The sequence below is a fragment of the Nomia melanderi genome, chromosome 3, assembly GCF_051020985.1.
Source record: "Nomia melanderi isolate GNS246 chromosome 3, iyNomMela1, whole genome shotgun sequence".
In the NCBI taxonomy this organism is placed as follows: domain Eukaryota; kingdom Metazoa; phylum Arthropoda; class Insecta; order Hymenoptera; family Halictidae; genus Nomia; species Nomia melanderi.
In genome coordinates, this window is record NC_135001.1 from 15,881,621 (window position 1) to 15,894,394 (window position 12,774).

A 12,774-nucleotide genomic window follows, 5' to 3' on the forward strand; every position below is an offset into this window, starting at 1 on the left:
GTTGGTATCGTCACGCGACGTCCGTTGTTACTCGGAACTTTATAAACTAGTAACAGAAATAATTATTGTTTCGTGATATTCTCTCATTCGCCTATAACTTGGAGCCACCAAAACCAATTAGATAAGAAGAAGAAAAACGAACAGTGTTAATGCATTAGTTTACATTGTGATAAAACAATTGATCAATTTACATTGAAAATGTAAAGCGAAACAATTCCACCGGTGAAATGTCTTAGTGATTCTGACGGTGCTCTTATAGTAGTCATTTAATAAATAACGTGATATAATAAACAAGTAATCGGTGAACGTAACAAAGATCTACGGTGAATTTCCATGACCTGTTGTCAAATTTCACAGGATTTACGTGACTTTTTTAGTATACTGCGTTGATCAGCCCTGCTATCTTCTAAGTAAATTTACACTATTTAGTCAAGTACTGAGATATTTTAATCTCGCATTAATCTTATTTGTGTAAGATTAAAAGCCAAACAAAAAGACTTCTTGGTGAACCCATTGTTATCGTTCAGATGACAAAGAACACCGGCTTTCCTAATTAACATAGTTAACGCTTCTAACGAACGGCTTAATTTCGTATCTAAAAGTTCAGTTATAAATGTTAAAAATTACCCGAGGAATGGAAAACGATCATTGAACACACTAACCTATGTGAATTGCGTATAATGCATACATACTTACTGTTCGACGGTAGTCCTCTGATACAGTATACAGAAGATGTAATAAAAAAAAACATTAACGTTCAGGATGTAGATATTATCGGATTGCCCAACAGTTAATGATATCACGCTTGCCTAATTATAGACATTAGTTTCTAATGTTCAACGCACCGTTATTCCCAATAAGAGAATTTCCAAAGTAAGTTTACCGCATTCTTGAATTCTTAAAGAATTTCGCGTGCTCCGAGCGTGTGTCCATAGGTGGGAAATGATCTAATAATCTCAAAGTTCCGTTAACATTGCGGCTAGTTTGCACAACAAGTTTACATTTAACCTGAATGTTCACGTTTCCGACCTCGATGTCCGCCAATCGAACGTTTGAATCGTTCGGCAAGAAAAATGAAAAGAAAATAACCGAATCGCGTAACCTGGCGTGCTATTAAATATAAACTCTATTGACAATCGCGAGTAAAAAGACAGTCCGTGTAACATTGTCGCGAAGCGTCGATCAATGGGAAGACATTGACGCGCTCGATGTTTTCCAGCGGATCCAATTACTCGCGCCGCATCCTCGTCCGTCTTCGATCGACCTTAATTTATATTAAGTCGACTGAGTTGTACGCGGACTGCAATTAGCGATCGAAATAATTTCCTGGTGCTTGTCGGCGTATCAATGCTCCAGTGCGTCAAAAGGTGGCCAGCGATTCGTTTCGTCGAGCTTCGTTGTGCTGCTTCTTTCATGATTTTAGAAAGAAGTAACAGCTTCGAGATTGACTTGACAATCTGTGGAGTCTTAGCCGAAGTCTAAGATCTGCTCGATCCATCAGATTTATCTTGTCGTCTGTGTCGATGGTTGCACACGCCATGGAATACGATGTCTGGAGCAACGACATATGGAGTCCGAAGATTCGGAAGAAGAGCGCAAGGTGCGGGGTAGAGCTTTTGTGTAATCGTTCGAAATAACATGACGGTAATATAGTGACGCGGTCTCTATGAGTAATATGAAAATCAATGAAGACGTGGTCGTAACTCATACACTGAACGTTATTTAATCGCTTATAATAATCGCATTCAACAGGAACGAATGAAGGAATGAAGGAACGTTAAACGACACTGTAATTTGTCAACATTCGTTACTTTCCTTTTGTATTCATTCATGTATGTGCCAGAGTCACTTGTTATTTGTTTATATTCATTGCTTTAAAGCAGGTGCCTTTTAATAGATACTTATAATATAGTCTATAATTTGTACCTATATCATTATATATCATTTCTGTTGTTTAGTTAAATTTCTGTTTTATTCTTCTCTATTTCTTTATTTGCTTATAATTAGCTGGAAAGAATACTATGCAACTGTTGTAACTAAATTTTTATGCAAATTGAAATGTTTCGAAACTATTTTTACAGAAGGGAAGTACCATAAAAATTCTTATTAATAGTTTAGAGATACAATAATGAAAATGAACTGAAAGTTTCCGTTTCATTGGAGTTTGTACTAATTTAACTAACTTAATATATTGAATTTATATATTAATGAATAATCGCAAAAAATAGATATTGTGCTCGCTAGTTACATATAATAGATTATTATCGTGGTCCGACAAAAATCTTTGAGTAAAAAGTGTTACTTACTCAACAAGTGCTGAAAAAACTGTTTTCTTATGGAACACACGGTACTCGGAAAACGGTGTGTATCTTTTGAAGACATCAGTGATTGATCTATAATCTTTTAAAAATAAGACAACAGTTTAAATATAGTATATATCTTTCCTTTTTTTTGTAATTATTGAACATCAGCGTGCAATGTTGAAGGAGAACAAGGAATATTGTTAAGACAACACAGAGTTTGTATGTTCTTAGTAATGAATATTAATTTTGATAGGAAATAATCACTCGTACAATAAGTTGTTAAGTTTTCAAAGACACCGAGTAACTGTGTTGCACGGAAAGTTCTTGCGAATTTTTCATCATTTGAAACAAGACGTCCTCTTCTTTAAATGTTCTACATTCCAGTAAACATGAAAATCTCAATCAGTTTTGAAAAATATTTTACATTTTCGAAAACGAAAAACCGTAAGACGTATTGACTAATCTATTTATAGACTCACAGTGAAGAATCACGAATGTAAGCTTGATTTGATTCACAGTTTATTTTCTTATATGTTACAGTCATCTTTCTAAGCCGCTCAGTAGAAGCACACCATCCATGGCAGCTGGTGGTGTTGTACCAGTCGCTCCAGGAAAGGTTAGCAGATCTTCGTCCACGTCCTCACCAACGACTACCAGCAGTGCTAGACAGAAGAAATTCCACAGGCATTTCTCTCAGGTAATTGAAAGAAAGTTTCCCTCGCGCGTTTTCATGCAACACTTTCACAACATCATCATAAACTAGATTGCTCGCCAATTCTTTCACTAAAATTCACTGTGTCACGTAAGACTTTCCTGGTCTGGAAGCACCTCGTCTAAATTCACTTTTGAAGCTTTGTTTCTGACACAAAAGAAAACGGAATTGCCGTCGGAAATGTGTTGGAGACTTGTTCAATATTTTCTGATACTTCCTTTTGCAATAATTAAGTATTTACGGCAATTTAATATGCTATTTTAGAATATGTTCCTTTTTATAGGCAAAATGAAAAGAAAAGATTATATTGATTCTAACGTTTTACCCGAAAGAAGCCCTTAATGTTAATCTTCAATCTTAAGATTTAAAACACATCGAAAGAAAAATGTTGACATAGTTTAACAAAGTTTTGGTATTATAAAATTTCACAGGCTATCTGAGTTTTACAGATCAATTTATAGAAATTAAAATTAAGAGAATTACTTTATTAATGGTCTTATTATACTCCAAACAAAGTAGAGCTTTGATTCAAGAAAGGTTTTTCTATGCTCAGTTTTAAAGCTTCACAGCTAGTATAAATGCATAAAGTTGTAATCTGATTCTAAATTTTTCCAAGCACACTCAACCTGCTTTATATTTAACGTTAAACCTGTATCGATTAATAATTTATTTAAATCAATGGACAATATACTACTTAATTTTCAGTCCAAAATGTTTACGACTCGCAATTTGAAAACAGCCTGCTTTAAGAGCATTTTAAAATGATAAAGTTATTCTCCCTTTCCCTTTTCCAAGTTTGCTTTAATATCTGCTATTTAATTAAAAATGACTATTAATATCACTATTAATACATAATATCTGAACTCTTTGATCACCAGGTTGCTGCGGACGAACGAGTACTAAATTATTACAGCTGCGCGCTGGTAGGCGACATCTTACTACAAGGTTACTTATACATCACGCCGAACTACTTTGCATTCTACAGCAACGTGTTCGGATACGTAACGAAACTATTGATACCTACGGTCTCGGTGTTGAAGATCAGCAAAGAGAAGACCGCGCGAATCATTCCAAATGCCGTGGCGATCGCTACCGAAGAGGAAAGACATGTTTTCGGTTCCCTTCTGTCGAGGGACTCGACCTTCAAGCTGATGAAGCAAGTTTGGGACGCTGCTATGGAACCGCAGCCGTCGCCCAAAATTCTACCACTAACAAATGAACAAAAGCTCCTTGCACCAGACACACCGGTGGTCGACGACTCCGAGGTTAACCCCGAAGAGGATGACTCCAGCATGTCGGAAAGCGGGACGGATTTGAATTCCAGACCGCCGACCGTTTGTACCGATACTGACGGTGTTTCACCGCCACCAGTCACCAGGCCCACTTTGCCACCGCCCGTCATGTAAATAAAGTTTTGTCTGTTTTTCTAAACTTGTTAACCACTTGGATGTTTACGGCTCACAACAAAGTGAACACTATTTACTGCACACAGTGCGTAAATGTACAAATGTGAATTTAGTTTCTAAACTTATACAGTTTGACTAATGGGAGTGGAAATTTTTATAAGTCAAATATTAAAATTTAGATGTTTTCAAATGATATGCTCAATTTAAATGTGGAAATCTATAAGAAATTTAGTTATATTCGTACGGATTGTCAATGTCGTTTAATTGTTAGTTGGTTAGAAAGTAATGTAAAACTTTTGTCACACTTTGCAAATTAATTATTCTTTTTCTATATATTTTCAGAATCGAGCCACAATCGGTACCAATTCTCCCAACCATATCCAGCAGATCCAATGTTCTTTTATCCTTATTCACAGGTGGACTGAAAACTAGTACCGTGATAACTATTCTCATAGCCCTCTTAGCAGCTCTCTATGTGTCGGCAGCGCTAATGATGATTCGCATTGACAAACTACACACAGCTTATCTCAACCATCCCCTCGTTTCACCAGAACGTTTCACACAGGATCGGCTTTTGCATTACTTGAACACAAACCTTGATCAAATAATAAAGGTAATATATTACTAAAATTCCTTAATCTTTAACGAACAATTTGGTTTCACATACACTTTTTTTGTACACAATAAAATTCTATTAGAATTCCTTCGAAAACAAGCATTCGAGTTAATTTGATACATTAAAATAAGTAGAATTACTTTTCATTTCCACTAAATATAGCATTCTAGTATTCTGTTTATGACAAGTATTTTATTGAAATTGCTACGTCAGAATACTTTTAGAACACAGAAGATTAAGGCTAATCATTTTTATACTAATATAGACATAAACTAATTTTTTTATTTAAAATGAAAAATAAAAAACGTTGTTTATTCTTATATTGTTTCAGGTGAGGCAGAGTTTGCAAACGTTGTCACAGCAGTTCGTGTCAATGAGCCAAAGTAGTGAAACGAACCCAGCCGTGTCTGCCGGCGCGATAGAACCGGAGGACGCTCCGAGTTAGCCTCCGACAAGGCTGAATAATTTAATGCAACCAAATAATACGAGTCCCCGTCGCCTCGCTAGCGTATGAAGCGTCTCGTATTAGTACATCGTTGTCTTCGTCATCTCCGTGTCGATTTATTTGACGCGTGCATAATACGGGCTGACTGACTGATTGACAGAGTCGCTTCGACGGTTCTCAAAAAAAATAGGCATTATCATTGTTAGTGTAATCTAGACTTCCGGGGCTCTGAGAATAGGAACGAAGTTACACGAAACGTCGAAATGAAATGAAATGAAGTGAAATGAAATAAAATGAAATGAAATGAAGTGAAATGAAATGAAATGAAATGAAATGAAATGAAATGAAATGAAATGAAATTAAAAAGAATGTCTAAGTAAACTAAGAAAAGCAGACAGGGAACTTTGTAAAAGATTTTCCTAGATCGCGCATGCGTAACTCGATTCGACTTTCAGTCACGCTTACAAGTATTAATTAAAAGAAAAAGTACGCGAATAAAAAACGTAAAAAAGAAAAAAACAACTGATGCTTGAATACGACAAGAGATACGACGTGCAAACATATTTATTTATATGCACGTGAACACGAATATCATGCGCGTGTAAAACCGTTGTACGTTGTGTATTTGATGTTAATAATTCGGTGAGTGCAAAATTACTCGAGCGTGTAGGGACTTTCGTCTGTTTTTTTTTATTTGAACTAGTCACGTATATATATTATACTATATACATATAAATATATATATGCCCCTACATACGACAAGGGTGTATTGAACACAGTGGTATATATATATAAATATAAATAATATAAATGGAAGCTATATATATATATATACACACAAACACACATACACATACATAGAATAATGCATATTTCGCGATTATTTGTTGATTATTATGTATTCAGACTAGTTGGGGCACTACCTTTTTAACCAATGTAGCTGTTTTACAGCATAGAAAATAAGTGACGGTTAATTTTGTGCAGGGGTTGGAAATGGTTATAATACTGATTTCGATTATTGAAAAAATTGCAAGTATACTGCAAAACTTTATGCATTCTTAGTATTAAAAAATCTTCAACAGATCGTAAAGTGCAATACTTATTAGAGTTCAATATACTTTCATTTTATTTTTAATTTAGTGACTGTATTGATAAAGAACAGATAAATTGCTTGCAATTAGTTTCTTTAAATTTGCGCTTTTGCAATGTAGTTGTTTGCAAATATCATAAATGCAGTTCAGTGATAATAGTTTCGTAGAAATATAACTGGAAGTAATAGAAACCAAAACTTGTTTCATTTTGATTCTTCATAAGTGTTTTAGTCAGAACTTATGCATAATAGTTATAAAACAATTCTTTTCCAAACCGTTTCAACTCCTGCTTTCGCGTCCTATCGAACAGAAATTCTATGTTAATTACACGTGGAGAGTAATAAAATGCGAAATGGAAAGCTTACGGGTTTGCGCGGTGTTTCGATCGTTTCATACACTAAATTTTGTCTCTTGAACATCGAATACCGCACCTTTTCGGACGAAGGTTGCATTTTTCGCGCACACTGGTGTTCCTACAAAATTTTGCCATCGTTGTGAAATATGACGCAATGATGGAATTATTTTCTTGGTTATTTAAAGAACAATTTTCTTTTCTTCGAGTCGAGGCGACGAAGATGCGCGAAAGTGTTAACGATATACAGTGTTTATAACGATTTGGGCCATTTAAACCATATGTTTAATGAGTTCATCGGGTAAACAAAATTTCTACTGAATTACGTCTGCAAATACCATAATAAAGTCAATTTTGTTAAGTTTTGAAAAAATCAATGAATGTTCTTATAATATTATGTTTCATAATTTTTTTGTATTTGTATTAGAATTTTTTATAGAATTACATTAACTTATTTTCGAATGTTAATCATTCTTTGATACAGAATAGACGTATTGTCATACGAACTTTGATTTGACCACTTTCAATTTATAAACCATACTATTTATATAATTATTGGAATATGTTATTGATCAAAATAATATGACTTTATTTCTGATGAAAGAAACAAATAACATGAAATCGAAGCGAGTTCTGTTATTAACAGTCAATAATTATATTAATAATGGCAATTGATGCTTATAATATCATACGAATTTTTGTCAGTTATTTGACTACTTTAACCCCTACAACCCGAGATCGGTATAGCGTACCGAGCCACTAGTCATCGTATGCGACTGAACCTTCTTTTTTATATCAACTTATAGTATATATTTTGAATAAAAATTATCCTATACAATGATTCTTTTTATTTCATTTTTTAAATATGAAATTGTAAAAGAAAAATTTCTTTTGACATGTCAGTCGTATGTGAAGACGTACGGCATATGTTCGTGTGGTCGAAGGGGTTAATATATAACTTGGCGCCAACTTGTTGGACACTTTGTATATCTCATTGCACTAACATATTTCGATACGATTGCACGTATGTTCTTATATGTAATGCAAGACATATTTGGAGCGAAGTGTTAATTATATTTGCAGTGAAAATGTGGAATTACAAAGAACGGGAGACTTGACTGTGATAGTAGGATCGAGGACGCATTTTGTTAAAACACGGCCGTGTTTATCGAATTGTTGTTGTTACATCGTGAAAAAGTAGCAAAGAAAGAGGGTTGCTTCGATCCGGATTAAGTAGACATTCATTGTATAAATACGGCCGTATTTTTCAGATCACATGGGATCTAAGAGATGTGCTGTTACATTCTTTAGCTATATTTATAACGAAAAATGTATATGTACATCAAGCAAAATTCACTTAAATGTTTATTTCGATATATTATCAATTATTGCAATTAAATATATCACTCTACCGCGTTTATTATTAATTTAGAATTATTTTAATGATACCCTAAAATATTATATTTTTTATTGCCGATGGTTGTGGAACGTATTTTATATTGTACACCATGGATTGAAAAAATTCTGAACAAAATAGTATTTGCAATGCAAAAAGTAAATGGTTTATTTTTTACTATGTGTTAATGATAATTGATATTCTATAACAATTTACTTCTATGTTAAATTAGATTTGACTCTTCAAGTCCATAATGGATGTCGTTGCTGTAATAATGTAAGTTGAACTACCTTAAATATTATATTCAATAGGAACTTCTCATAATTTTCATTTTACATTTCTTCCATAGAATATGTTATTAGAATAAATGTTTCTAGTAATGTTAGATTTAACACCCTAATGAGATATACATTTTTAAATACTATTTTGTATTAGCAAGATTATTTAAGCGATTTTTTGGAAAAAGAAAATTACATTTTCTTGATAGATGAGAAATCCATGGTGTTAAACATACATTGAGAAAATCATAAAGTGGGAATTACTTTATATATTGGTTGTCGATTCAGTAATTTAATTTATTTTGTAAATTTTATGAATTTGCAGTATATAAACATTTGCACAGTTTAAAGTGTTTTATGTATTTTATGTATGTTGATTGATTTTATAAAATTTTTAATTGGTATGCCTTTTATTGTATAGATGAGTTTGGAGTCGAAGAGAAACTTGTGCCTGGCATGTGTGCCATAGAAAAGGAAAATTGATTGCATTCTAAAAAGAAACAATGGAGGAAAATGTATGGTCCTTAATGATGAAACAAATTATTGAGATTTGTTTGTTGCATATGTTTGTCAAAACTTCTTTTATAATAACTGTATAAGAATCAAAATTTTTTAAATTTAAAGAAAAAATATTTGAACGAAGCAATTGGATGATAATTGCCACTGAAGAAAACAAAATTAGAAAAGGCAAGTGTGATAGTTAATGCTTGTGCCAAATTTTTTAATCATTGGACTTCCTATTTAAAAGATCAGAAAACACACGTTTTATATTTGTGGCAAATAAATTAGTAGGCTAAACAAAATTTATCTTTAAATTTCGGTAATGAAAATGCGTTCAGTAAGGCGATGTTTATCCAGTTAATCCAGCTTGAGACTGTTCCATGGAAATGAAATAAGAGGAAGAGAATTTAAGTCGTCCGGAGGTGATGATTTTTCCTTTCTGTTTCTATGTAATATTTTTTGTCTTACTGTAACAATTCTAGACGATTTAGATGAATGCTCAACTTATGATCCATTTTCCTTAGAACGTACAATAACTATGAGTAACAGCTTCTGATTTATACTTGCTGTGGAAACAACAATTGAACTTTTAGCTATACATTTCAGAATCTGATGTCAAGTTCAATTATATAAAATGAATTTACATATATTGAGTGGATAATAATAATGGACAAAGTTGAGTTAATTTTCTCGCATATATTAATTTTTCCACAAAGTATACCTTCAGAGTTTCAAATAGTTGTAACTAGCTAAAACTGAACTTTGTCCAGGAAAATCGATTGTATAAAATTCTTAACCCATTAAGCCACACATGAAATAAAATTTTATCTCAAGCTTTGTATCTAGACGGCGGAAGTTTATGCAAATTCATATTTTTATAGACAGATTTGACGAAAATGAAATTAAATACGATTTCCCGTATCGATGGTTTTAGTAGGTTAAAAAGAGAATAAAAAAAAGTAACATTATATTAAAATTTCGATTTTGTTTTGTTTTGAAAATTATTTTAAGCTATAAATGCATAAAAGTCTGCAGTCTATAAGAAATCATACATTTTTTACTATAATTTGAAAGATATATTACAACAAAGTTATAAAAAAAAAAAAAAGAAAATTTGGATTGACATTTTGGTAAATGACATGGGCCTGAAAGTTAGGAGAACAATGAAGCAAATATATTTGTTACAAAGTAACATGTGAATTACTACGATGCGTTGTAAATTTTGAGAAGCACGTTTTATATATTTGTACCTCCTGGTACTTTTTACTATTACATACGAGGTTCGGATTAACGTTATATTCGAATACTTTATTTCAAATTGCAAATATTGTATATTTGCATAAATTTCTTTTGAAAGATGTAAATGGCATTCTCTTCACATACCATACAAGAGTATTCGCATACTCTTCACATAAGTACGGTGTGTTCAGCTAGAAGTGGCAAAGATCATTAAAGTATCGTCTATTATACAGTTCATTTGTTAATTGTTTCATTTTGTTACGCTATTGTTAATATGTGTTCGAAAACAAATTGAAATTTCTGTTGCAGAGTGATAAATAGACTGCGGAACTTTATACATTTATAGCGCGTAAAAATCTTCGAAAAATTAGAAAATACAATATTTAACAAAATTTGATACAGTTACGTTTTATTTTTAATTTACTGAAACAAGGAAAATATGTTTACTTTCAATTTTTTTTTCAATTTATTTCAACTCGTATAAAACTGTAACTTTGCATAAACTTCCGTAGTCTAACGATAATATATAATAATATTTACTGATACTTGAGAGCCTTAACGCGTGCCATCTTACAATTAGGTGCATATTTGTATTACATTTTGTTACATATGACTTAATTTCATTTTAATTCCGTTAAATTGATCAGCTTTGAAAATGTACAACTTTGTTGACGACTGTGTCTGTATCAGATGAATTTGTTACTTCGAAAAAGACGTCATTAGAATGCATTTATTCGCGCAGTGAAGTTTAAATAATTTCGCGCGCGAGAAGAAACTGTGAAGAGGAGCAGGAGAAATGGTTAAGGGGAACTGTGAGGTTTGAAAATCACTGACAGACCAATAATTTACAATATGATTTGTGTAGTCCGATAACACGGAACGCAAATAAATTTGTGAAAAATTAAAAGCTTGTTTATTACCATTTGTTTATTTGTATAATTATGTTATCCAATACACATGAAAGGAATCATACACTCATTTTCGGCACTAATTATAATACAATTATAAGGTAACCAATCAATATCGTAAACCACGCACATCGAAAGAGTCTTCTTCAAGGTGCTAATTTTACATCAACGTATGGCAAATATCTTATATTGCAATAACCAGTGAACACAAATATGTAAACCGTTTTTTATAGACGCCATTTGTTATAATTAATTTTGTCAGATATTTATGATGGAGGATAGATCGAGGCGAATCGAATTATTTTCTGTTTGATAGTAAAGAAATCAAACTACTTGAACATTAATAAGAATCAACGAAAAAGAATTTTTTAATCCTCCTTTTGTAAATAAGAAGAAGATAATATTCTCAAATATTTTCTAAAATGAGAATACTCCTTTACTGTTATTCGTTTAGTGCTTTAATTAAAATGATTATATTTTTAATAATTTATTGAAACTCGTTAAGTTGATACGAGTATTTTGTTCACATTCTAACTGCACCTTTTTATACCTTCTATGCTTTGATCTAACGATATCAATCGTGCGGATAACCGCAACATCCACTTTCCTACTACGACTTCACTAACGATAAGTTAATTAGTGATGCATACTAAACCGATAAGATAATTTTTCTTCTGTATTTCCTTCGCACTAAGCTAAGGAAATTAAAATAGACCCTTATTTCTAACGTTCTCGTTTATATTGTCTGAGAATCTAATGTATCTTACATATTCATATTTCAGTGAACAATACTTCGAAAGAGGAAATATTATTTAAATTCTGAAAAAATTTGATCAAACCAGTTTTTCAGTTCCTACCATTAGTATTCTACAAACTTAATTAGATATTGTGTTTATACAAATTATTCATATCATTCAGTACATGTTCTATATTCCAATGTTATGTAAATTTTCGTGCGCTCAACACAAATCTTACGATTAGAACCTTCTTCTCCATCACCATCAGTATTTCAGATATTTCATTTAGAAAATACAATCATCTTTTCGAATCTAAATATTATTTACATTAACTATAAATGCTACACATTTAACATTTTTAGAGCAAGCATGATACCCGAGGTGAACAAATTTTGGTAAATGTTCTGTAGTTACTTTTGAAAACTGAGGTTACGCGATAAAATCTATGCACACAAGGAAGGTTAAGATTTTATTTTTAAATGAGAAAATAAAATAACTTCGCTATACACGAGGTACTGATAACGAATTTCAATGCTAACGATCGCTTGAAATTTCCCCTGGTACAATGTAGAATATATTTGCAGTTCCTTACAGGTTACATTTGCTGTTCACAAATTATTTACAATAGAAAACAAATTTATTTCTTTAGAAATGTTTTTTGTCGACTGACGTTTCTAAAATGCATTTACATATAATGGCGGACATGTATGTACTTATGAATATGTGATTATTATGCTTTCATTGTCTCTAATATGATATTATCATTATTTACAACTTAGTTCATGATATT

At 32.1% G+C, this 12,774-nt stretch overlaps 1 protein-coding gene across 6 annotated transcripts in view; it reads left to right on the forward strand.

Moving 5' to 3' along the window:
* Window positions 1-11,246, forward strand: part of LOC116429438 (uncharacterized) — a 98,163-nt gene extending 86,917 nt beyond the window's left edge. For all 6 annotated transcript variants that reach the window (XM_031982384.2, XM_031982385.2, XM_031982386.2 and 3 more), the window contains 4 exons: window positions 2,844-3,000; window positions 3,894-4,417; window positions 4,764-5,034; window positions 5,369-11,246. In XM_031982384.2, coding sequence (XP_031838244.1) covers window positions 2,844-3,000; window positions 3,894-4,417; window positions 4,764-5,034; window positions 5,369-5,482 — 1,066 coding nt within the window. In that variant the 3' untranslated portion in view covers window positions 5,483-11,246. The remainder of the gene's footprint in view (window positions 1-2,843; window positions 3,001-3,893; window positions 4,418-4,763; window positions 5,035-5,368) is intronic.
* Window positions 11,247-12,774: the final 1,528 nt, after the last annotated feature.